The sequence below is a fragment of the Phoca vitulina genome, unplaced genomic scaffold, assembly GCF_004348235.1.
Source record: "Phoca vitulina isolate PV1807 unplaced genomic scaffold, GSC_HSeal_1.0 scaffold40, whole genome shotgun sequence".
NCBI classification, from domain to species: domain Eukaryota; kingdom Metazoa; phylum Chordata; class Mammalia; order Carnivora; family Phocidae; genus Phoca; species Phoca vitulina.
Genome location: NW_022589743.1, coordinates 24250656 through 24277768, shown reverse-complemented (window position 1 = coordinate 24277768; position 27113 = coordinate 24250656). Strand labels below are relative to the sequence as shown.

At 40.6% G+C, this 27113-nt stretch overlaps 2 protein-coding genes across 3 annotated transcripts in view; one reads left to right on the top strand and one right to left on the bottom strand.

The window, feature by feature from the left end:
• The window catches only part of RPA1 (replication protein A1), a 72086-nt gene extending 54216 nt beyond the window's left edge, over positions 1-17870 (bottom strand). The window contains exons 1-4 of the mRNA XM_032428726.1: positions 17718-17870; positions 3259-3309; positions 2165-2243; positions 1178-1286 (exon numbers count right to left, since the gene is read on the bottom strand). Of these exons, the coding sequence (XP_032284617.1) occupies positions 1178-1286; positions 2165-2243; positions 3259-3309; positions 17718-17750 (272 nt within the window). The 5' untranslated portion in view covers positions 17751-17870. The remainder of the gene's footprint in view (positions 1-1177; positions 1287-2164; positions 2244-3258; positions 3310-17717) is intronic.
• Positions 17871-17950: 80 nt separating this feature from the next.
• SMYD4 (SET and MYND domain containing 4) overlaps positions 17951-27113 on the top strand; it is a 50579-nt gene continuing 41416 nt past the window's right edge. The window contains exons 1-2 of one of the 2 annotated variants that reach the window (XM_032428651.1): positions 17951-18267; positions 19195-19340. In XM_032428651.1, the coding sequence (XP_032284542.1) occupies positions 19207-19340 (134 nt within the window). In that variant the 5' untranslated portion in view covers positions 17951-18267; positions 19195-19206. Of the gene's footprint in view, positions 18329-19194; positions 19341-27113 lie in introns of both variants that reach the window. The other variant, XM_032428653.1, reaches the window with a different exon arrangement.

Below are 27113 nucleotides of genomic sequence, written 5' to 3'. Positions count from 1 at the left end.
TGAGAACTGAACTAAAAAGAAAGGAGTGTGATAAAGGAGAGAAAGGGAGACTCTATGCGTAAGTCTAAGTAATTGCTGTCTATATAGAGAATATACTAATTCAAGGAAATAAAAACAAAGTTGAGCTAAAACACTGAACATTGACCATTTTGAGACCTTTGCTTTATTTGAGAGGATTGTAAAAATACAGACCTATTTTAGAACATCTGTTAATTCACATATGGGGTTTTTTAAATGTGAGAATATCAACAAAACAAAACAAAACAAACAAAAACACAGCACAAATATATTTCAAACCAGTAGAGGAAAAAAATTTAAGGAAAAAATCAATCCAAGGCAAGAAAAAATAAAGCAAAAACATGGTAAAAACACAAAAATTAGAAAAAAAAATCAATAATAAATTAAGCAGCATAAACTCACCAACTAAATCTCAAACTGATTTCTAAAATCATATGCTGTTTGTAAAAGACATCCAAGGTTAAGAACAGAGAAGCTGAAAGTTAAAAGAAGGACAATGATACAGCAAACAAATATAAAGCAAAACTACAGATAATACTGTAACATACACTGGCATACCCTTATTAAGAGGGGAATGCTCGCTACATTTGTTTCCCATGTGTTCTGTGATTGGAAATAAAAAGCTTAAAAGCCTCTCCCCAACAAAAAATGTCCTATTTTAGCAACAGTTACCCAGGAATAACAGTGCTGCTCACCACTGCACCTCGAGCGTGTAGCATCTGTCAGTACTCAGCATACTCTATATAGGCTGAATAAAGTTTACCATGAAACATTCAAGATGGCAAAAAGGGGGCAGCCTTACATAATTAATTACATCAGTTCTGCTCTTATAAGTAACCCCTTTTCATTAACACATACTTCAAAAGAGAATCTTAAAAACAGTGCTTCTGAAGAAATTAGAAATAAAAGTTCTGCATTCTGCTTTAATCTCCTGCTTTGAAATTTCCAATCTGTTTCCATATTTCTCTTCCTCTGGTGCCATGTTTTAGTCACCCGAGTTCAAATCTCATGTAAATTCTTAGCTGAAAGCTCATCATCGTCTTTGATTCCTACATGAATTTTGGCATCCAATGGATTTCTCTGTTGAAAAATTAGTCCCCATTCTACAACACAATAAAACCAAAGAAAACCCCCCAAAACAAAGAAAAACACCACATACCTTCCATCTTTCAGAGTGTTAACAATGAATCGGTTAATCTGGCAAATACAATTGTTAGACAATTGTTCTTCCTCAACCAGAGGGTTCAACTGTGTTGCCAACATGAAAGCTGAAAAGCACAGAGATTACTTTAGTCCCCACAACATTTCAGTCATGACAATCTGAAAGTTGATCACACCTGGACTAGCAAAGGAAAACAATGCCTTGAATATGTTTCCGAAATTAAAACGACTCAGATTCTGCATAGTGAAAAACAATATAATTTACTGCGTTAAACATCTGCTGGTACTTTGAAATGTATTTCTTAAAGTGCCCAAAATAATTTTTTCCATCATTCAGGTTTCATGACAAAGACTAAAAAGTCTTTTCTATGTTCTTCACCTTGTGACTAGAGATAGCAAGCAATATTCTGCAAATTCTCTTTCTCCCTTGTAAAGTTTACAACACAGAAATAAATCCCCCAAAAGGCAAGTATAGGACAGCTAACCCATTATATTCACTAAATGTCAATACCATCCTGAGGGAAATTAATCAAAGAAAACAGAGCACCAGTTAGAGAAAATTAATTAAGCCAAGTGGCAGCTTTCCACTAGATCTAGTCTATTGTTAGAATGCTCTCTGCCCGGCGCCTGGGTGGCTCAGTTGTTAAGCGGCTGCCTTCGGCGCAGGTCATGATCCCAGATTCCTGGGATCGAGTCCCACATCGGGCTCCCTGCTCAGCGGGAAGGCTGCTTCTCCCTCTCCCACTCCCCCGCTTGTGTTCCTGCTCTCGCTGTCTCTGTCTCTGTCAAATAAATAAATAAATAAATAAATAACATCTTTAAAAAAAAAAAAAAGAATGCTCTCTGCCAGCCGTAATTCTGGGTGAATGAAGTGCACGGCCAAGCAAATGTACATTTCCAAAATGCCCCAAATTATTGCAATCAAAGTGCTGGGTGTTCTTTTATTATTTAAATGCAAATTCCTAGATTTATACACCATACTTACAGGATAGAGTGTTCAATCCATCACTCATAAGCAGTCGATAACGGGGTGGACTATTCCCTGTAATAATGGGACGGATGTTCTAGGATAGAAAACTTGATTCATTAGTCGGGTTGTCTTCCCAGTCTCAGGGATAAGTAAACTTAAGTGGCAGGAGAGTGGGTTTGCCATTAGTTCAACAAACACTGAACTGCTCGCCCATTCTCTTGACACCTAAATCTAAGCAAAAGAAAATTGGATTTGATGATTTTCCAAACACCGTCTCTGTATTAACATTATTAAACACAACATAGTTGAGAATAAAATGAGTTTCAATTCTCTTCTGTTCTCTCTCAACTCAAATTTGATTAAAAATTAATTTTAAAAAAGATACGACAAGGCACCTAATATATATAAGGAGCTACATAGAAAACATGCTAAAAATAGAAAATGGAAAAAAAATATCCTTGCCCTGAAGGGGCTTACAAATGAGGTGGAGACAGAGGCAAAGAGACATAGAGAGTTATGCACATGACATGGGGACACAGCCAAGACGTTTATCACAACTTGAAGGAAATCAGAAGCAGTTCTCCAAAGGAAGTAAAGTACATAAACAGAGCTTTAAGATGAGTGGCGGTGAGTTTGGGAGTAACAGGGAGATCATTAGGCCTATGACTCAGAATCTGCAGGTATGATCCAGGATGCTGCTTCTATGCATTTTTTAAATTCCCACTAAAATTTGAGAACCCTATAAATGAATGATAGGGTTAATGAAGAATTTTAAGCAGATATGTTCACTGCAGGCCCACGTAAGGCAGATTTGAGCAAGACAAACCTCAGGGCAGGAAGAAAAGGAGGCAGTGGTAATGATGGGTAGCACTACAGTATCCATCAATTGTGGAAAGAACAGAAAGGCAAAGCCTTTGGCTAGCATAATATTGGGGGGGAAAAAAAAGGCCTGCTTCCTCTCTTAGGGTTACAACAAGACTGGCCTATTTTTTGGGATGAGGGAGAGAATTCCTTAAAGTGGATGAATCTGTGTGTGCTTCATCAAATGTAATTTGTAATTACATAAAAGTTTTTAAAATGTGTGACATAAAATATTCGAAGGTACTCACGATGACTTGGAGGATGGGTTTTATGGATGTATCTCCTTGTTGCATTATGACCTGAAAGAGTAAAAACAGAATGAGATACACATTCAAATCATGACCAAAATCTGACATATTTTTACAGTTTGGTATTTGGAATAAACTACAGATAACATTATTAAAGAGGCTTTTTGGAGCTTATCATTTGAAAATCCAGTTTAAGTTTTATCACTATAGACAAATCATAAAATCATAAAAGTGGGATACATGCGGGGTGCATGGGTGGCTCAGTCGTTAAGCGGCTGCCTTCGGCTCAGGTCATGATCCCAGGGTCCTGGGATCGAGCCCCGCACCAGGCTCCCTGCTCGGCAGGAGGCCTGCTTCTCCCTCTCCCACTCCCCCTGCTTGTGTTCCCTCTCTCGCTGTGTCACTCTCTGTCAAATAAATTAATTAAAAAAAAAAAAAAGTGGTATACATGCTTACCAACAAGGATATACTTAATACATCCAAAATAAAGGCTTCACATATGTACTCATTATTCAGAACAGTGCATTAATTTGACTATAGTGCCCATTAATAGAGAATTAGATAAGTACAGTAAATCCTTAGAGTATCATGCAGCCTTAAAAAGATGTTTATAGGGGCGCCTGAGTGGCTCAGTCATTGAGTGTCCGCCTTTGGCTCAGGTCATGATCCCAGGGTCCTGGGATCGGGCCCCACATCGGGCTCCCTGCTCTGCGGGAAGCCTGCTTCTCCCTCTCCCACTCCCCCTGCTTGTGTTCCCTCTTTCGCTGTGTCTCTCTCTGTCAAATAAATAAATAAAATCTTAAAAAAAAAAAAAGATGTTTATATAATACTGGTTGCCTCTTGTGAGAGAACTGAGGAGTGGGGGCCACATGTGGGAGGCAGACCTCATACTGAATCTTCTTTTTACACCTTTTAAATTTTAAAACTCTTGACTCTATTAGCAATTATGAAAATAATATCTAAAAAAAGGGGCGCCTGGGTGGCTCAGTTAGTTAAGCATCTGACTCTTGACTTTGGCTCAGGTCGTGATCTCAGGGTTGGGAGATGGAGCCCTACATCAGGCTCTGCACTAAGATTCTCTCCCCTTTTCCTTCTCCCTCTGCCCCTACCCCCCAAATAATAATATCTAAAAAAACCAAAAAACCAAAAAACACCAGAATATCAATCAGGCTTTTAGTTTGTGTTTAAAAAGCCATCATTTAAAGGTAACCATCAGGGGGTGCCTGGATAGCGCAGCCCCTTAAACATCAGGCTCTTGGTTTCAGCTCAGGGCTTGGGTCACGATCTCGGGGTCTTGGGATCAGGCCCTGCGTGGGGCTCCTCACTCAGCACAGAGTCTGCTTAGGTTTCCCTCTCCCTCTGCCCCTCCTCCCCACTCTTCTACATGCGCTCTCTCTCTTTCTCTCTCTCAATAAAGGTAACCATCAGAAAAACTAACAGCAGTGAAGACTGGTTCTCTGGCCTCTAATTTTGCCCATGCTGAAATAAATGGTACAGGGGCGCCTGGTTGGCTCAGTCGTCAAGCGTCTGCCTTCGGCTCAGGTCATGATCCCAGGGTCCTGGGATCGAGCCCCACATCAGGCTCCCTGCTCGGCAGGGGGCCTGCTTCTCCCTCTCCCACTCTCCCTGCTTATATTCCCTCTCTCGCTGTCTCTCTGTCAAATAAATAAATAAAATCTTTTTAAAAAAAATGAAATAAATGGTACCAGACTAGCTCTTCCAACCACCAACTAAAAAACTGGACAAAAATATATAACTGTTTTCCAATACAGGACAACAGGTAGAGAAAGACTGATCACTGAAATGACGGGAACCCCATGATCATCCTGGCTTTTGGCACAGAGGCACTTCTAGACCACAGCATGGACGAGGGAGCCCAAGAAGAACGTGGTAGCCCTACTGAGCACAGATCAGAGTTCAGGGAGGTGAGTTAGCTGGATTTCATGGATGCAGAGTACCAGAGATGAGGGAGCTACACAGAGAAAGAGCTTCAATAACCTACACAGGGATTCCTTTGAGTCTCTGGCTGAATTCTGAGTTGTGCATACACAGAATGAGATTCTACAAGGCCAGGCAAAGAGTAAATATTAGAGAGCTATAAACTGAAAAATTAGTGGAGCTCACACAGGCTGGAATACAGATGAGTTCTAACCAGCCTGAAGACAGAAAACTCAATAAACATCTGCTGCATTCAGCAGAAAATCCCAGAAAGGGCATGCTTTAGAAACAGAACTAAACTAGACCAAAGTAAAAGCTATTCTAGACCCATTCCAGTCTCTGAGGGATCAGCTGATTTGCAAGTAAATTAACAGTCTGCCAAAACAACTCAATATTCTTTTTTAAGATTTATTTATTTATTTGAGAGAGAACGCGAGCGTGCACAGGCACGCATGCATGGTGGGAGGGGCAGAGGGAGAGGTTCTCAAGCAGATTCCAAGCTGAGTGTGGAGCCCAACACAGGGCTCGATCTCATGACCTGAGCCGAAACCAAGAGTCAGACACTTAACCAACTGCACCACCCAGGTGCCCCACAACTTACTATTCTTTAAAGAAATTTTAAAATACTCTATGTAACAGTATGGGAAGTAGGCAAAAAGTACTTTCACTGCACACTGGAGTACTGGCTGTCACTCCAAGGAAAAGCATTTGTGCAGTTGAGTTGTGAGTTGAACCAACTGCTTTTTTACACAACACCATTTTTACTTGCAAGGCCAAATGACAGGCTGGTTGGGACGCCTGGGTGGCTCAGTTGGTTAAGCGACTGCCTTCGGCTCAGGTCATGATCCTGGAGTCCCGGGATCGAGTCCCGCATCAGGCTCCCTGCTCGGCAGGGAGTCTGCTTCTCCCTCTGACCCTCCTCCCTCTCATGCTCTCTGTCTCTCATTCTCTCTCTCTCAAATAAATAAATAAAATCTTTAAAAAAAAAAAAAAAAAAAATGACAGACTGGTTATTCAAACTTCAGAATTTAGTAAATATTTTCTCAAAAATAAGATGAACCTGTTTTCAAGGAAAACGAAAGTTACCGCCAATTATACAAGGGTTTTTTAGTGAAAATCAGAACTTTTGAAAACTTCTATTCGCCAACAATGAGCTTTACAGCTTCTCAATGCTTACAAACTTTTCTGATTAGTGAGATTAATAAACATGAATTTTTGTTATATAATGAAACATACCAATATTTGGAAGATCTGCATAATGCAATGAGCCAGCATTTTCCAAATGACCAATGCATGACATTATGAATAATGCATAGGCAAAAGATCCATTCAAAATGCAAGACAGACCAATTCTTTTTTTTTTAATTTGAGAGAGCGATAGAGAGCAAGCATGAGCGGGAGGAGGGGCAGAAGGAGAGGGAGAAGCAGACTCCCTGCTGATCAGGGAGCCCAACACAGGGCTAGATCCCTGGGATCATGACCTGAGCAGAAGGCAGATGCTTAATCGACTGAGCCTCCCAGGTGCCCCAAGATAGACCAATTTTACATTCCAACTAACCTTTAAGAAACTACCATTTGTTGAGTTTGATATAGTATTAGAGAAAAGCTTTATCTATTCATAACCATTTCTGACACCGTATGTGTGGGTTTTCCACATGAAGCAACTCTCTGTAGACACCAAGTGGGTGTCCTACAAATCAATTCTGACACTAGAATTAGTGTAGACCCCATAGGTTAGAGGCTCAGTCCCACAAGACCTCCCTTGCTTACTTCAGATACCAACCTCAAGTAGTGGGTCCTTAGGATGCCCACACTTCTGCCTTACTTGCCTACAAATTGGGGGTTCCTATGACCCCCTCCTCAGGCTCAAAGAACTCAGGGAATCACTTTACTGGTTTATTATAAAAGATATTATAAAGGATACAAATGAACCACCAGATGAAGAGGTACATAGGGCAAGGTCTGGAAGGATACTGAGCATAGGAATTTCTGTCCCTGTGTGGAGTTTGGGGTATGTGACCCTCCTGGCATGTAGATGTGTTCACCAACCTGGAAGCTCTCTGATTCCTGCTGTTTAGGGGCTTTCTGAAGGTCCCATTACATAGGCACGATTGATTAAATCACTGGCCATTGGTGACTAGATCAATCTCCTGACTCTCTGGGGGACAGTGGCAGGGCAGGGGGGAGTTTAGGGTTGAAAGTTCCAACCCTTTCCTTTTTTTTAAGATTTATTTATTTGAGAGAGAGAGCGCGTGTGCGTGCGCACATTAGCATGAGTGGGAGGGGTAGAGGGAATGGGAGAGAGAATCTCAAGCAGACTCTGCACTGAGTGCAGAGCTGGACGTGGGGCTTGATCCCAGGACCCTGAGATCATGACGTGAGCTGAAACCAAGAGTCGGATGCTCAACTGACTACGCCACTCAGGTGCCCCAAGACTAAATATATGTTTCTTATTATATTACAATATTACAATATCACAAGGATCAAAAAAAGAAGCCTGAAATATTAAAATACTCCCTCTTTTTCCAACTACATACCTGAGGCCAGATTTCCTTTATATAGATCACCCCCCCAAAAAATATCAATATACCAAATGCAGAAGCTGATATGAAAATCTAGCTGCCATATCTTCTAAAGCCAGATGCTAAAGCAATGTGCAAAAATGTAAAATATCAATTTTCTATTTGTTTTGAAATATATAGCTGTTTTTCACAAAACATTTATGTTAGCAGCTTATTATAATCTTAAATGTATAAATATTTTTATAAAATATCTGTTATAATTTCAAATATGGTAAGGTAGATATCTCACAAAAAAAAAAGTTCTTGGGGGTAGAGGGGCAATGATTTTTTAAGAGTATTCTAAGATCGGGGTGCCTGAGTGGCTCAGTCTGTCAAGCTCTTGATTTTGGCTCAGGTCATGATCTCAGGCCTGCGTCAGGCTCAGGGGCACGGGGCATGGGGCACTGGGCATGGAGTCTGCTTGAGATGCTCTCCCTCTGTCCCTCACCCTGCTTGAGGACACGCTCACTCTCTGTCTCTAAATAAATAGATAAAACGTTTAAATAAAAAGAGTATTCTAAGATCAAAATGTTTGATGTTGAGTGTAGCATAACATACAGAGTTGTCCAATTGCTGTGTTATACATCTGAAACTAAGATAATGTTGTGTATCCACCGTACTTAATAAAAAAGAGAGAGAGAGAGAGAACCACCGCGTTTTAGACTAAATATTTGTATCTCCCCTCCCCCAATTCATATGTTGAAGCCCTAACCCCCAGTGTGATGGGAGCCTTTGGAGGTACTTAGATTTTTTTTTTTTTTAAAGATTTTATTTATTTATTTGCCAGAGAGAGAGAGAGGGAGAGTACAAGAAGGGGGAGGGGCAGGCAGAGAGAGAAGCAGGCTCCCCACTGAGCCAGGAGCCCGATGTGGGACTCGATCCCAGGACCCTGGGATCATGACCTGAGCCGAAGGCAGACGCTTAACCATCTGAGCCACCCAGGCACCCCTGGAGGTACTTAGTTGTAACAAGGTCATGAGGATGAAGACTCCATATCAGAACTATTGCCCTTAGAGGAGGAACAGACAGCAGAGTTCTCTCTTCCCACAAAGATGCAGTCACGTGAGCACACAGTGAGATGGCAGCTTCCAGCCAGGAACACAGCCCTCATCCAGAACTGAATCTGCTGGCACCTCAATCTCAGATTTCCTGGCCTCTATGAGAACTAAATCTGTTGTTTGCACCACCCAGTCTATTTTATAATAGTAGTCCGAACTAAGATGAAGTGCTCTAAAGCAATCCTTTAAAAAGTAAAGCAAAGAATACAGCTAATAAATCAATAGTGGAAATAAATTCAAATCATAAAAAATACTCAATCCAGAAGTCAGGAAAAGCTAAACAACAACAACAACAACAAACAGATGGGAAAAGTAGCAAAATGAAAAATTTAAACCTAAACATGTAACTATATTAAGCGTAAATGGTTCAAGTACTCCAATTAAAAGGCAGAAACTATCAGAATGAATAAGATCCAACTATGTGCTGTCTACAAGAAATGTACTTCAAATATAGAGAGACAGGTTAAAAATGAAACATTGAAAAAAGATGTATTATTACTGGCAGGCAAAGAAGGCTTCAGGACAAGGAATAATACCAGAGATAAAAAAGGATATTTCATAATAATGGGGTTGATTCCTGAAGAAGACACAATGATAAATGTATGCACCTAATAACAAAGTTTCAAAATACATGAAGCAAAAACCTACAGAATTAAAAGGAGAAATAGAGAAGTTCACCATTATAATTGGTGGTTTCAACACTCTTCTTTCAGTTAATGATAGGGCAAATAGACAAAAAAATACGTAGAACAATATGAAAGATTAAACTATCAACCAACTTGACCTAATTAGATAATCTAACAATTGCAGAATACACAGTCTTTTAAGTGCACCTATAACATTTTCATCAAGATTCCATATGCTGGGAAATAAAACAAGTCTCAATACATGTTAAAAGACTGAATTCAGAGAGTATGTTATTTGACCACACTGGAATTAAACTAAAAATCCTAACAATAGGATATCTAGAAAACTTCCAAATACTTGGAAATTAAACAGTAAACTCTTTTTTTTTTTTTTAAGTAATCTCTATACCCAACTTGGGGCTTGAACTCCAACTCAGAGATCAAGAGTCGCATGCTCTACCTATTGAGCCGGCAAGGCACCCTGTAAACAATAAACTTCTAAATAACCCATCTGTTGCAAAGAAATCACAAGAGAAAATAGAAAGTATTATTAAAAGAATGAAAATGAAAATACAATCTATCTAAATGTATGGGACTCACTAGAGAAATGCTTAGAGGGAAAATTAAAGCTTTAAATGCTTAAAGAAGGGGCGCCTGGGTGGCTCAGTCGTTGAGTGTCTGTCTGCCTTCGGCTCAGGTCATGATCCAGGGTCCTGGGGTCAAGCCCCGCATCGGGCTCCCTGCTCCGCGGGAAGCCTGCTTCTCCCTCTCCCACTCCCCCTGCTTGTGTTCCCTCTCTCGCTGTGTCTCTCTCTGTCAAATAAATAAATAAAATCTTAAAAAAATAAAAAATAAAAAAATAAAATGCTTTAAGAAAAAAGGTCCAAAATCAATTATCTAAGCTTCCACCATAAGAAGCCAGAAAAAGAATAAACTAAACTCAAGCATGTAGAAGGAAGGAATGAAAGAAAGAGCAAAAATCAATAAAATAGAAAATGGATAAACAACAGGAAAAAACAATTGAACCAAAAGCTGGATCTTTGAAAAGATCAACAAAATTGATAAACCTCTAACTAGTCTGATGAAGAAAAAGAAAACAAATATTCTCAATATCAGAAATGCAAAATGCAAAAAAAAAAGAAATGAAAAATGCATCACAATAATTCACATATATATTAGATTATACATACACGAGATAATAAGGGAATATTAGGAACAACTTTATTAAAAAAACTTAGATTAAATGGGTAAGTCCCTCGAAAAACACAAATTATCAAAACTAACATACAAAATGTGGAGAATCTAGATAGTACTATATCCATTAAAGAAACTGAATTTATAATTTAAAATATTCCAACAGAGGTAACACTAGGTCCAGATGGCTTTATTGGTAAATTTTGTCTAACGTGTAAAGACAAAAAAATATCAATCTTGCATAAACTATGTCAGGCAATAGAGGAGAACACTTTCCAACTCATTTTATGATGTTAGGTTTACCTCATAGAAAAAACAAAGTCATTCTAAAAAGAAAACTAACTGGGGCGTCTGGGTGGCTCAGTCGTTAGGTGTCTGCCTTCAGCTCAGGTCATGAACCCAGGGTCCTGGGATCGAGCCCCGCATCAGGCTCCCTGCTTGGGAGGAAGCCTGCTTCTCCCTCAGCCACTCCCCCTGCTTGTGCTCCCTCTCTCACTGTATCTCTTTCTGTTTAAAAATAAAATAAAATAAAATAAAAAAGAAAACTACAGACCTATATACAACTCATGAATGTAGATGCAAAATACCACTATACATTCACTAGGATAAACTTAAAAAGACTGATAAAACTAAGTGTTAGCAAGGATATGGAGCAACTAGAATTCTCACAATCACTTTGGAGAACAGTTTAGCAATTTCTTATATTCACTTAAAATATAACCCAGCAATTACACTCCTAGGCATTTATCCCAGAGAAGTGAAAATATATTTCCATAAAAAGACGTGTACATAAATGTTCATACCATCTTCATTCATAATAGCCAAAAAATGAAAATAACCCAAATGTTTAACAGTACCAGGTCAATTAAACAAATTGTGTTTATTCACACAATAGAGTACTACACAGAAATAAAAGGTGCAAACTACTGAAACGACAGAGATAAATCTCAAAAAACATTTTGCTGAGACAAAGAAGCCAGATACAAGTTTACATGAAGTTTCAGAATAGTCAAAACTAACCTTTAGAGATAAAAACCAGAAGTCAAAACTCTGGTTTACCTAGGCTGGAAGCAAGGACTAGGGAAGGAACAGGAGATTGGAATGGTGTATACATTTGCCAAAGCTCATCAAACTGAAAACATCTTGATGAGTTTTTATTATATACATTTATTATATACATTACAGTTTTTATTAAGTGTAAATCACACTGAATTTCAGTAAAGGTGATTTTTTTAAGTTCCTAGGGAACAGAACTTGGGCAGGGTGGAGCAAAAAGTCAGTAATTTCTTAAAACACCTTTCTGTTCTATTTGATTTTAAAACCACACGCATGTATTAATTTATTATTCTTTTTAATTTGTGTCATCATAAAGTGATTATAAGATTAAATCTTCTGGGTAATACAACATGATATGTACACTTAAGACAAAATTGCCTTAAACTTTCCAAATTAACATTACCTATAAAAACACAAAGTAAACCCAATTTAAAAAATGGGCAAAAGACTTTAGAATAGACATTTTCCAAAGAAGACCTACAGATGGCCAATAGATACAAAGAATCCTCAACATCACTAATCATCATGCAAATGCAAACCAAAACCACAATCAGATTGAGTATTATCAAAAAGACAAAAAGTATGAAGTGTTGGCAAAGATGTGGATGAAAGCGAACCCTTGTACACTGTTGGTGGGGAACATAAATTGGTGCAGCCACTATGGAAAACAGTATGGAGGCTCCTCAAAAAATTAAAAATCAAAACCACCATATGATCCAGCAATTCAACTTCCGGGTATGTACCTGAAGAAAACCAAAATACCAATTCAGAGATATACGAAGCCTATGTTCATGGCAGCATTACTTATAATATCCAAGATTAAGAAGCAACCTAAGTGTCCATAAAGAGATGAACGGATAAAGACACACACACACACACACACACACACACACACAGGAGTATTACTCAACCATAAAAAAGAATGAAATCTTACCATTTGTGACAACATAGATGGACCTAGACAGTACTATGCTAAATGAAATAAGCCTGACAGAGAAGACAAATAACATATGATTTCATGTTGAATCTATGAAACAAAACAAAACAGAAACAAACTCATAGATACAGGAAACTATTAGTTACAAGAGTGGGGAGTGACTGGGGGTACGGGTGAAATGGGTGAAGGGAATTAAGAGGTTCAGGCTTGGAGCGCCTGGGTGGCTCAGCTGGTTAAGCATCTGCCTTTGGCTCAGGTTGAGATCTCAGGGTCCTGGGATCAAGCCCCGTTTTGGGCTCCCTGCTCAGCAGGAAACCTGCTTCTCCCTCTCCCTCTGCCTGCCGCTTCCCCTGCTTGTGCTCTCTCTGTCAAATAAATAAATAAAATCCTTAAAAAAAAAAAAAGAGGTTTAGGCTTCCAGATATAAAATAAATGGGTCATGGGGATGTAATGCACAACACAGGGAACTTAGTAACAATGTAATAACTTTGTGTGGTAACAGACAGTAACCAGATTTATTATGGGGATCATTTCCTAATGTATAAAAATACCAAATCACTATGATGAACACCTGAAACTAATAGAATACTGTATGTCAATTATACTTCAATTAAAGAAATACAAAGCAACAGAATGTAATAGTCAAGGGCACGTGCATTCAAATCTTCACCTCACTGACAAATTATTTAACTTCTCTGCACTTTAATTTCTTCATCTGTGAGATGCAGGTAATTATGAAAATCTACCTTACAGGGTTACTGTACTGTAAGTACTGATTATTATAGATAAAGTATCTGGCACATTGGAAAAGGCAAAAATATTAGTTCCTTTCCCTTTTCTTTATATTACCCAATAAATTAAGATACAAATGCTATTTATTCGATTTACCACAATACTTCCATGCATAATCTCTTCTTTTATGATATTAGCTCTTGCCCCAAATGCCTCTACTATTTATGTGTTAGTTGCTTACCCTTTGGGCCTGTGTCTTTTGAACTAAAATGATACTACTTGCTTTAGCTGATGATAATCAGAGTTGGCAAAAGTTCTCCACACTGTCACCACAAACACAAAAATTTTCTTTGTCATTTATGAATAAAACTTAATACTTGACCTAACACTGGAAATATGTTTCCAAAGTTTTGAATACAGCAAAAACCAAGCAATCAAATTATTAACACCATAATCATTCTTTCTAAAAGCGAAGAACAAAAAAATAATAAAAATAAATATAAATAAATGAAAGTGAAGAACAATTCCTAATTTGTCTTAAAGGCACAAGGTGGGGCGCCTGGGTGGCTCAGTCACACGCTCTTGCTCTCTCTCTCTTAAATACTTTTTTTTTTTTAAGATTTTATTTATTCATCAGAGAGAGAGCACAAGCAGGGGAAGCAGCAGGCAGAGGGAGAAGCAGGCTTCCCACTGAGCAAGGGGCCTGATGCGGGCCTTGATGCCTGAACCCCAGGATCATGACCTGAGCCAAAGGTAGACACTCAACCCACTAAGCTGCCCAGGCATCCCAATAAATCTTTTTTTTTTTTTTTTTTAAGCGCAAGGTAGCAGCTATAAGTAAATGAGAACTACAATTTTCAATCACTTCTCAGGTTTAACTGTTCCTAATTTATTCAAACAGTCACTCCACTCTGCCAACTGTTCTTCCCCATTCATCCCTGTCCCTTTCTTTTCACTGCCTCAAATGCAACTAGCAAACATTTACTGGATACCTAAAACTTGCCAGCACTGCTCCAGGTATTTAGGAGACTATTTTGAGCAAAAAAAGATGTAATTTCAGGCCTCAAAGAATCTACAATCCAGTGGGGAAGACAGAAAGTAACTAATATTAGTCAAATAAAAAGTAAATAAGTATAAAATTACATCTGTGATTATTAATAAGAGATAACATATACTGAGCATTTGCTGTGTACCAGGCATGGACTAAGCACTTTAAATGTAATAGCTCACCTAATTCCCCACTAACCCTAGGCAATAGGTACCAGGTATCATTACCCTCATTTTACAGAAGAGAAAAGGTAAAGTTTAGTATCTTGCCCAAAGTCACACAGCTAATAAGTGAACAAGCAGGAATTAGGGTCTCAAAATAAAGGGAATTAGGCTAGTAAGTCAAGGAAGGCTTCTCTGAAGAACTAACTGAGCTGAAATTTGAAGATTGTTAGCCAGGGAGGGGAGAGTGAAGAACTACACAGGGAGATGGGAAAAGAATGTGCAAGAGTATGGAATATACCAGGAATTTAAATTAAAAAAAAAGAAAAAAGATACAAAGAAATGGAAAGACATTCCGTGCTCGTGGGTCAGAGGAATAAGTATTGTCAAAATGTCTATACTACCCAAAGCAGTCTACACATTTAATACAATCCCTATCAAAATGCCAATAACATTTTTCACAGAACTAGAATAATCCTAAAATTTGCAAGGAACCACAAAAGACCTCAAATAGCTAAAGCAATCTTGAAAAAGAAAAACCAGAGGCATCACAATTCCAGACTTCAAGTTATATTACAAAGCCATAGTCATCAAAACAGTATGGTACTGGCACAAAAACAGACACTCAAATCAATGAAACAAAACAGAAAACCCAGAAATAAACCCACAATTATATGGTCAGTTAATCTCCAACGAAGGAGGAAAAGAATATACAATGGGAAAAAGACAGTCTTCAACAAATGGTTTTGGGAAAACTGAACAGCAACATGCAAAAGAATGAAACTGGACCACTTCCTTACACCATACACAAACACAAACTCAAAATGAATTAAAGATCTAAATGTGAGACCTGAACCATAAGAATCCTAGAAGACAGCAGAGGCAGTAATTTCTCTGACATCAGCCATAGCAACATCTTTCTGGATAGGTCTCCTGAGACAAGGGAAATAAAAGCAAAAATAAAACTACTCGGACCACATCAAAATAAAAAGCTCTTGCACAGCAAAGTAAACAGTCAACAAAACCAAAAGACAACCTACTGAATGGGAGAAGATATTTGAAAATGACAGATCTGATAAAGGCTTAGTATCCAAAATATATAAAGAACTGCTACAACTCAACACCCAAAACACAAATAACCCAATTAAAAAATGGACAGAAGACATTAACAGACATTTCTCCAAAGAAGACAGACAGATGGCCAACACACATGCAAAAATGTTCAACATGACTCATCATCAGGGAAATGCATATCAAAACTACAATGAGATATCACTTTACACCTATCAGAATGGCTAAAACCAACAACACAAGAAACAAGTGTTGGCAAGGATGATGTGAAAAAGGAACCCTCGTGCACTGTTGGTGGGAATGCAAACAGGTGCAAAAACAGTATGGAGGCTCCTCAAAAAGTTAAAAATAGAACTACCTTAGGATCCATTAATTGCACTATTGGGTAGTTTCCCAAAAATATGAAAACACTAATTCAAAAGGATACATGCACCCCATGTTTGTTGCAGCATTATTTACAATAGCCAAATTATGAAAGCAGCCCAAGTGTCCACTGGTAGATGAATGGATAAAGAAGATATGTTACATATATACAATAGAATATTATTCAGCCATAACAAAGAATGAAATCTTGCCATTTGTAACAACATGGATGGAGCTAGAGAGTATAATGCTAAGCAAAGTCAGTCAGTCAGAGAGAGACAAATCCCATATGCTTTCATTCATACGTGGAATTTAAGAAACAAAACAAATGAGCAAAGGAAAAAAAGGAAGAGAGAGACAAACCAAAAACAGACTCTTAACCATAGAGAACTGATGGTTACCAGAGAGAGGTGGGTGGGGGGATGGGGGAAATAGGTGAAGCGGATTAAAGAGTACACTTTTCATGAGCCCTGAGTAATGTACAGAATTGCTGAATCACTATATTGTACACTATATTGTACTCCCGTGGTTGCTAGACCCTGATAGCTCTGCTGCTAACCATACAGAACACTGTATGTTAACTATACTGGAGTTAAAATTTTAAAAATAAAAAAACAACAACAAAAAGGCTGGAAAGGAAGAGAGAACAAGTGGGAATATGCAGTGATGGGAAGGTGTGTGGGCGTGGGAGGGGAGGTTATGCTGGGTGGAAGTCAGTAGTCCAGTGCCAGAGTGGAAGAAGAGAAGTAGATGGATTTAAGAGGTATGTGTGGAGGTAAAACACCAGATTGGGTGATGGACTGAACATCTAAGGTGATGGAAGTTTGCAGGAAGAATGATTCCACAATTTCTGGCTAGCATATCTTAATGGATAATGGTGCCATTCATCAAGAGAGGGAACACCAAGAGGCCCAAACTTAGTAAAATAACGGATTTGCTTTGGGGCATGTTGAATATAAAATGCCTTTGAGGTATCAGGTAGGCAGACATATTAGAGGTTTATCTTTCAGAATAAAGGTGGCTCTGGACAAAGAAATGTGTGAGCAACTGACATAGTTGGTAATGGGATTGTCTTGGTAGAAGAGGGCCTAAAACATAACCTTGAGTAAACAAAAACTTACAATGAGGGACCGGCAAATAAAACGAGGAAAGACAAGCCAAGCCATAGAAGCCAAAAGAGAGTGTTATCAGAGAGAAGTAATGCTCAAAACTGCTCAAAAGAAGTAACTCTCAAACACTACTGAGAATTCTGGTTAAGTTAAAAACTGAAAAGTGTCTGTTAGATTTAACGACTTGGAAGCACCGCTAACTTCTGCCAGGGTTCTTGCCGAGGGTTCTTTCTATAGTGATCGAGGGAACAACGGATTGGAGTCTGTTAACGGCAGGTGAGCTGAAAACAGACAACTCGAGAAGTTTGGCTGTGGATAGGGGACGGGGAGGAGATAGGGAGTGGCCGCAGGAGGGTGATGGGGGACGATCAAGTTAATTTTGCTTCGTTTTCTTAAGTAGAAAAAAACATGGACATGTTTAAAAGACGACAGTAAAAATTCGAGGAGAGGGTGAGAATTCTAGGAAGTCACCCGACGGTCCCCCCCCTTATCTTCCCCTCCCGCGTTCTCTCCCCATCGCCTCCAGCTCCTCTCTCCCTTCTCCACCCCCACAACCCCAGGGCCCACCGCCACCCCAGCCCGCCTGCCCGCAGGCGTCTCCTCACCGCAATGGCCCCCTCGCTCAGGTGGCCCACCATGACTGCGCCGCACCAACTCGCGCGCTCCGGCTTCTCCGCAGCCTCTGCTTCACTTACGGGACCCCGCGCGCTCCAAAGCTTTTGCGCCAAGTAGCTGTAGGCACCACCCCCGTCTTCTGACATGCGCAAGTCACAGGGGCGGGCTTCGGGGCGGAGCAGCCACCGCATTGGCCGAGGTAGCCCACGTGACGTGCCAGAGCCGGGGTTCAGGACCTAGTCACCCGACGACTGCGCCTGGGGCGGGGCCCGAGCCGTGGGGCGCGCCAAGGATGACGCGGGTTCTTTCTCTGGGCGCGAGGTCCTGTACCGGAAGCTTTCCGAGACGGTCCTCGGGGAAAAAACCTGGCTCGGCCTTTGACGGGCAGACCGACTGTTAGCCCGGAAGAGAGTTAGAGCTGTTCCCTGATAGCTCTGCTGCTAACCGTAGGCAAAGCAGTAACGATTCCTTCAGCAACCCGAGTGCCGAGCTCCCGCCATTGCTAGACCCTGAGCTTGGCACAGTGGGGAATCTCCGAAGGTAAATAGGATCCGGTCCCTGCCCTCAGAGGAGAGCATAGTCTGTCGAGGGAGTTACCGCAGTGAGTAGCCCTAACTCCAGGTAGACATAATATGGGCCTCAGGAGAGACACAAAGTGTGTCTGCACGCACAGATGGAAAATCAGGGAAGGCTTCCTGGAGGAGGTGCCATTTGAACTTGGTCTTGAAGGGTGTGTGCAGATTTGCGAGGTGGACTCTGAGGGTAGGGATGCTCCCGGAAGAATGCATAACCTATGCAAAAACTAGAGAGGTGAAGAGCCAGGCAAGCTGGGGATAGCTTTAAGTAGCTCAGGATAGTAGGGTACAAAGGAAGAGGTGAGACTTGGGCATTAGAAAATGAGCCCGGGGGTCAAATTTGTACTGGGCTTCCCTAAATGCTTGGAGGAGCATTGATTAAGGCAGAGGACTGACATCTGTCTCAGTGTGGAGGATGAATTGAATTTAGGGGGTAGGGTAGGGAACTGAGGACATGGAGACTAGTTATGATCCTGCAAAGGATGCCAGACAAGAGATGGTGAGGACTTGAACTAAAGGAATGATCTGGGGATTGAAAGAAAAAACTGAACTGTGTAAGAGATAGAAACATTTGTTAATTTAATAGTAGCTAGGGAGAGAGAGAAAAATCTGGGATGTCTCAGGTTTCTGACTTGAGCTTGGGAAGATGGAGGTCTAAGAGGCAAGCCTGGTGTGTGGAACAAAGTAGGCCTTCAGTAAATATTTCTGAATAAAACGATGTTCAGTGAATAGGTGTGAGAGAAAATAGATCCTCAGCATGTAAACCACAGAAAAAGACCACAAGAATTGATTTTGTTGCTTCACATTTGCTTGAGTGAAATCTTTATTATATTTTTCTAGAATTGTGCATTTGTAGAAATCTGAATTCCTTATTTTCTTATTCACTTTATAGACCTAAAGTAGAATGGATCTGCCTGTGGATGAGTGGAAATCATATATATTTCAGAAGTGGTCTTTGCTCCCAAAGTCCATTCAGGACACAATTTCTACAGCAGACACTTTAAGGGATATCTTTCTTCACTCCTCTTCGCTTCTTCAGTAAGTGTGTGAAAGCTTTAACCTGAGAGATCTTGATATAAGAAATGTTCTGTTTTGTCATTTGCTCTCAAGTTCTGTCTCCTTTTCATGGAAGGATTAAGTTCAGATTTTTATATTTTGGGGCATTCAGCAGTTCTTGCTATTTCCAGGTTTTCCTAACCTACTATTATAGAACAGGCAGGGATGCTAATGGCTTTTTTGGTGTCAGTGTTATGTTTCAGTATTCAGTGCCTTGCTACAGAAACTCGACTGTGAACTTTGCCATCTCCCAAAAGATGTAGTGGACATTTACTAGCTACACGTAGAAATTTGTAAGTGCTCAAATTGAGAAAGGACTTAAGAAGTCATATAGTCTTACCCCAGTATTTTTCAAACTCTCTTGACTATTCTCCTCAGTAAAAATACTATTTTATTATCACAACCTAGTATGTACATACATATATAGAAAGTTGAAACAAGAGTTTCCCAAAACATCCAGTGAATTTTTATTGGTGCCAGCCACTGTGCTAGATGCTTAGAGCACAAAAAATACATTAGTGAGGGGCGCCTGGCTGGGTCAGTCAGTAGAGCATGTGACTCTTGATCTTAGGGTCGTGAGTTCAAGCCCCACACTGGGCAGTAGAGCTTACTTAAAAAAAAGAAAAGAAAAATACATTAGTGAATAAAAAATAGACACAGGGGCGCCTGGGTGGCTTAGTTGGTTAAGCAGCTGCCTTCGGCTCCTCCAGTTATGATCCCAGGGTCCTGGGATCAAGCCCCATATCATCGGGCTCCCTGCTCAGCGGAGAGCCTGCTTCTCCCTCTCCTCCTGCCTGCTGCTCCCCCTGCTTGTGCTCTCTCTCTCTCTGTGTCAAATAAATAAATAAAATCTTTAAAAATAAATAAAATAAAAAATAGACACAGATCCTTACCCTTGAGGAGCTTAATTCTGGCAAGGAGAGACAGACAATAAACATAAATAAGCAAAGTATATAGTATGTTAAAGGTGCTAAGTATAATAGAAAAAAAATTAAGATAGAACAGGGTAAGGGAAATAGGCAGTGCCAGGAGTGAGAGTGCAGACTGTAGTATTAAATAGTGTGATCAGATGTGGTCTCATTGAAAAGATGGAAGTTGAGGGGCACCTGGGTGGCTCAGTCAGTTAAGTATCCAACTCTTGATTTCAGCTCAGGTCATGATCTCAGGGTTGTGAGATCAAGCCCCCCATCAGTCTCCATGCTGAGCATGGAGCCTGCTTAAGATTCTCTTGTTCTCCTTCTGGCCCTCCACACTTGGGTGCACACGCTATCTCTCTCTCTCTCTGAAAAAAAAAAAAAAGGTGGAAGTTGAGCAAAGTCTTGGAGATATAGAAGCTAACAAATCAGATATTTGAGAGAAGAGTACTCCAGACAGAGATCCCAGGTTGGGAGTGTGTCTGGCATGTTCAAGCAATAGCAAGAAAGCTAGTGTGAATGAACAGAACAAGCCAGAGGGAGAAGAGCAGGAAATAACATCAGAGAGGCATGGGGATTGGGGGATAGCAGGTGGCACAAATCATGTTGGCCCTCCTAAGTGCCTTGTCTTTTGACTCTGAGTAGGAAATTATTGCAGGGTGGGGTAGGCCGACTTCAAAAACTGATGCCCCCCACCAGAAGTTGACCTTGAGATACAATTATCTGAGTGGTCCTAGCCTAATCAGGTGACATCTTTAAAAGCAGAGCATTTTTTTCCAGCTGGTAGCATAAAGGAACTTCAAAGAGATTCAAACCATGAGATGTGAATGTGCTTGTGTTGAGTTTGAAGATGGAGGGGGACCACATAAGGAATGCAGGAAGCCTCTATAAGCTAAGAGTAGTTCCTGGCTAATAGCCAGCAAGGAACTGAGGATGTCAGGCCTACAACTGTAAGGAACTGGCTTCTACCAAAAACCTGAATGACCTTAGAAGTGGATTCTTTCCCAGGTCTTCCATATAAGAGGTCACCTTGATTTCAGCCTTGTGAGACCCTTCTCAAGAGAACTCAGCCAAGCTCACCTGCACTTCTGATCTATAGACTGTGAGGATAATAAATGGGTATTTAAGCTGCTGAAGTTGTGGTATTGGTTACACAACAGAAGAAAACTAATTCACGGGGTTTTGAGAGAATGGTACAATCTGATAATATTTTAAAGCAGAGGTCAGCAAACTACAGCTGCAGTGTAAATCCATCTTGCTGCCTGTTTTTATATGGCCATCAGCTAAGAATGGTTTTTACAAGTAAGCATTTAGTTGATTTGATGATAGGGAACACTTGCTTTGAACCCCAATTAAGCAAAATCCATTAAAAAAATAAAGACGGGTGCCTGGGTGGCTCAATCAGTTAAGCGTCTGACTCTTGGGTTCAGCTCAGGTCATGATCTCAGGGTCCTGGGATTGAGCCCCATGTGGAACTCTGTGCTTGGTGGGCAGTCTGTTTGAGATTCTCTTCCTCTCCCTCTGCCCCCCCAAATAAATAAATAAATCTTAAAATAAAATTAAAATAAAAAAAAGAATTCCATTCTCATCAGTAGACCTGTATTACATGGGGCACCTGGCCTGCTCAGTCAGAGGAACATGTGACTCTTAATCTCAGGGTCATGAGTTCGAGCCCCAAGGTGGGGATAGAAATTGCTAAAAAAAAATTTTTTTTTTTTTTTAAAGATTTTATTTATTTTATTTATTTGACAGAGAGAGAGATAGAGAGAGCAGGAACACAAGCAGGGGGAGTGGGAGAGGGAGAAGCAGGCTTCCCGCTGAGCAGGAAGCCCGATGCGGGGCTCGATCCCAGGACCCTGGGATCATGACCTGAGCCGAAGGCAGACGCTTAACGACTGAGCCACCCAGGCGCCCAAAAAAAATTTTTTTAAAGTAGACCTGTGGGGCACCTGGGTGGCTCAGTCAGTTAAGCGTCTGCCTTTGGCTGAGGTCATGATCCTGGAGTCCTGGGATCAAGCCCCACGTCCTGCTCCCTGGGGAGTCTACTTCTCCCTCTGCCGCTCCCCCCACTTGCGTGCGCACGCTCTCTCTCTCTCTGTCTCACTCTTTCTCTCTCAAATAAATACTTTTTAAAAGTAGATCTGTATTACAAAAAATAGACTCAATTATTTTTTAATTTTATCAAACATTTTACAGAAATTTGTCTTCTCTTATAGAAATACCTCTGTAATAGCCTTGATTTTCCTCTTGGCCCAAAAAACCTGAATATTTACTCTCTGACTCCACAGGAAAAGTTTGCTGACTCCTGTTTCAAGAGATCACTCTGACTACAGTGTTGAGAATAGGCTATAGAAGAAAGGGTGTAATTAGAGAAACCTGTTGGGAGGCTCTTGCATTAATCCAGGTGAGAGATGAGGTGATGATAATTTGGACCAGGGTGGTAGTGGTAAGGATGATGAGAAGTGGCTAGATTCTGAAGGTAGACTTAATAGCATTCCCTGAAAGATGAGATGTGCTGTGTTAGAGAATAAGAGAAGTAAAAAGTGGCTCTGGGGATACAGGCCTAAGAAGAATGAAATTACCAACACCTGGGGGGGGTGGCAGATGGAGCTGTTTTGGGAAAGATGATCAGGGGTTCATCGTTCAGTTTGAGATGTCTAGTAGACAGCCAAGTGGAGCTTTCTAAATGAGCATGGCATTTAGGAGAGAGCACTGGGCTAGAGATAGAAATTTGGGAGTCATACATGGGATTTCAAGTCACAGACTGGATAAGTTTCACCATGGAAGAGAGTGTAGATGCTTACTGCATATGATGTACTTCGATATTTCCCTCTATCTCATTTTAAAAATACTAATTAGGGGTGCCTGGGTGCCTCAGTCGGTTAAGCGTCCGACTCTTGATTTTGGCTCAGATGGTGATCTGAGGGTCCTGGGATCCAGCCCTGTGTGGGGCTCCACGTTAGGTGGGGAGTCTGCTTGGCATTCTGTCTCTCCCTCCACCCCACCCTTGCGTGCTCTCTCTCCTCCCTCCCTCTCTCTCACTTTCTCCCTCTCTCTTAAATAAATAAATCTTTAAAAAATACAAATAGGGGCGCCTGGGTGGCTCAGTTGGTTAAGCGGCTACTTTCAGCTCAGGTCATGATCTCAGGGTCCTGAGATCAAGCCGCACATTAGGCTCCCTGCTCAGTGGGGAGTCTGCTTCTCCCTCTCCCTCTGCTGCTCCCCCTGGTTGTGCTCTCACGCTCTCAGGTAAATAAATAAAACGTTAAAAAAAAAAAAAATAGAAATTTAAAAATTAAAAATACAAATTAAAAAAATTTTTCAAATAAAAAATAAAAATACTAATCGGGGGCACCTGGGTGGCACAGTTAGTTAAGCCACCAACTCTTGGTTTTGGCTCATGTCATGATCTCAGGGTTGTGGGATCAAGCCCATGTTAGGCTCTGCACTCAGCATAGAGTCTGCTTAAGACTCTCTCTCCCTCTCCCTCTCCCCTCCCCCAAAATAAAGAAATAAAATCTTTAAAAAATAATAGTAATCAGGACCCACTAAATTGATTTCATGACCCACTCAGTCGTGACCTACAATTTGAAAAATAATGTCTAAAGCTCTGCAGGATGTGTGGATTCCCTTTACAGAATTTCCAAAGATGATGGATACCTATTGATGAAAGTATTAATAGGCAGAGTTATCCGAAGATAATTTGATATGGTTTACTAACAGCAAGATGTCATAATCCACAAGAATCATTTGAACTTTTGGTGCACTGAAAGGAATATAAATCAAGAGAATTTGCCTGGTCATTTAAAATTGGAGTTCCTCCTGACTCCAGCCTAGGCTCTCTTTCCTTTCCACTCTGTATTCTCAACTGATAACAGTCTCATTCACACCCATGACATCGGTTATGTCCTATATGCTAATTACCCTGAAAATTGTATGTCCAGCCCTCACCTCTCTTCTGAGACTCAAATCTCTAAATCCAGCGGACTACTTGAAGTCTCAAAGATACTTAAAATTCAGGGGCTCCTGGGTGGCTCAGTCTGTTAAGCGTCTGCCTTTGGCTCAGGTCATGATCCCAGGGTCCTGGGATTGAGCCCCACTTTGGGCTCCCTGCTCAGAGGGAAGCCTGCTTCTCCCTCTCTCTCTACCTGCCGCTCCCCCTGCTTGGGCTCTCTCTCTCTCTCTCTCTGTTAAATAAATAAATAAAATCTTTAAAAAAAAAAATCCTTAAAATTCAACATATCCATAACCAAACTCATAGGCCCTTACAGTGGTCCCTATTTTAGTGACTTGCACTGCCTTATTTCAGTTCCTAAAGCTAGAAACCTATGAACCATTCTGTATTTAAAAATAACTCATGGGGGGTTGCCTGGCTGGCTTAGTCAGTGGAGCATGCAACTCTTGATCTTGGGATCATGAGTTTGAGCCCCACATTGGGTGTAGAGATTACTAAAAAAAAAATAAATAAATGTTTAAAAAAATAGGGGAGGCCCAAACTCAAGGCCCAAACAGTAGGTTTACCTCCTAGGACATTTACTGAGTTCTCAGGAAGTGCAAGAGGCCAACCAAAAAGGCAGAATAAAATTCCTACAGTCTTTTTTTTTTTTTTAAGATTTTATTTATTTATTTGACAGAGAGAGACACAGCGAGAGAGGGAACACAAGCAGGGGGAGTGGGAGAGGGAGAAGCAGGCTTCCCTCGGAGCAGGGAGCCGGACGTGGGGCTCGATCCCAGGACCCTGGGATCATGACCCGAGCTGAAGGCACACACTTAAGGACTGAGCCACCCGGGTGCCCCAAATTCCTACAGAAAGGGGCTTGGCACAAACATTCTCCCTGTTAAGACATTTGCCAGATTTTGAACATCTGTGGTATGGTAGGTTAAAAATCTAGGCTCATGGGGCGCCTGGGTGGCTCAGTCGTTAAGCATCTGCCTTCGGCTCGGGTCATGATCCCAGGGTCCTGGGATCGAGCCCTTCATCGGGCTCTCTGCTCCACCAGAAGCCTGCTTCTCCCTCTCCCACTCATCCTGTTTGTGTTCCTGCTCTCGCTGTCTCTCTGTCAAATAAATAAATAAAATCTTTAAAAAACAAACAAACCCCTGAAACAAATAATACATTATATGCTAGTAAAAAAAAAAAAAAAATGGTAGCCCAACCCTGATCCAACTCAATTTTCAGTTAGATGAAGGTTGGCCAGCCCCTCATCCTATCTGCCTAACATAGGAGAAGGGGGACTTTGACAATGGAAAATGTCATCTAGCTTTATTATGTCCTCTATGCATAGTCAAGAATACAGTAAAAGATTACTAGACACGTGGGGCACCTGGCGGGCTCAGTCAGAAGAGTTTGTGACTTTTTTTTTAAGATTTTTATTTATTTATTTGACAGAGACAGCAAGAGAGGGAACACAAGCAAGGGGAGTGGGAGAGGGAGAAGCAGGCTTCCCGTTGAGCAGGGAGCCTGACGCGGGGCTTGATCCCAGGATCCTGGGATCATGACCTGAGCCGAAGGCAGACGCTTAACAACTGAGCCACCCAGGTGCCCTGAGTTTGTGACTGTTCATCTCCGGGTCATGAGTTTGAGCCCCATGTTGGGGGTAGAGATTACATAAAAAAAAATTTTAAATAAAAAGGAATAAAATACCTTTCAAAAATGAATGCAAAATAAAGGTATTTTCAGACAAAAAAAATAATAATTCTGAGAGACCATCTTCTGCAGATTAGAGCCTAAAGGAATACTGAAGGAAGTTCTCAGGTTACAGAAAAATCATCCCAGATAGAAGCATGCAATTGCAGAAAGGAAGGAAAGGTACCAGAAAAGATAAATATGTGACTAAATATTTTAAAAATCATTATTTAAAACAATAATAATAATGTTACAGGACTTAGAACATTTAGAAGTGAGACATGATAATAGACAAATGGGCAAATGGAGGTAAATTGTTTTAAGGTTCTTCTATATAATTTGGGAAATGGCAAAAGTACTAGCTGAAGATGGTAAATAAATGGATTCATTTTGTAATCCCCAGGAAAACCACGAAACATTTATTTAAAATTTTGTAATAAAATCAAGTTAATTCTCCCCCTTTTCCTATGTGGTAGGCGTATATTCCAATGTTCTCTGCATCCTAATCCCTGGAATTTACGAATATGCTGGGTTATGTGGCAGAGAGAAATTAAGTTTGCAAATGGAATAAAGGTTGCCAATGAGCCAAGTTTAAGATAGGCAGAGTAGCCTGGATTATCCCTGTGAGGCCAGTATAATCACAAGAACCCTTAAAAGTGGAGAAAGGAAGCAGAAATGTTAGAGGGAGATAGAATTAGTGGAAGAATTGTGAGAGAGACACAGCATTGCTGGTTTTGAAGGTAGAGAAAGGGAGCCACAAGCCAGAGAATGCAGGCAGCCTCTAAAAACTGGAAAAGGTGAGAAAACAGATTCTTCCCTGGAGCCTCCAGAAAGCAGCACATCTTTACCAACACCTTGATTTTAGCCCAGTGAGCCCCATGACAGAACTGTAAAATAACACATTTTTGTTTTAAGCCACTAATTTGGTGGGAATTTGTTACAGCAGTGACAAAAAAACCATGCACTTCCTTGACCTCCCTAATCCAAATTACTATAAGTAGCTAGACCATGACTATCTTTTTTCCCGTATGCATACTTGCCTCCCTCCAAACTATTTCCTACACCCCAACAGGAATCATTTTTCAAAACAGAAATCAGTTTCTGTTGCTCTCACTTAAAATCTTTCAGGAGTCTTTTTTGTTCTTACAAGAAAGACTAAATTTCTCAACTCAGTATAGCCAGCAAGTCATTGCAGTGGGCCCACTGCCTATCTGC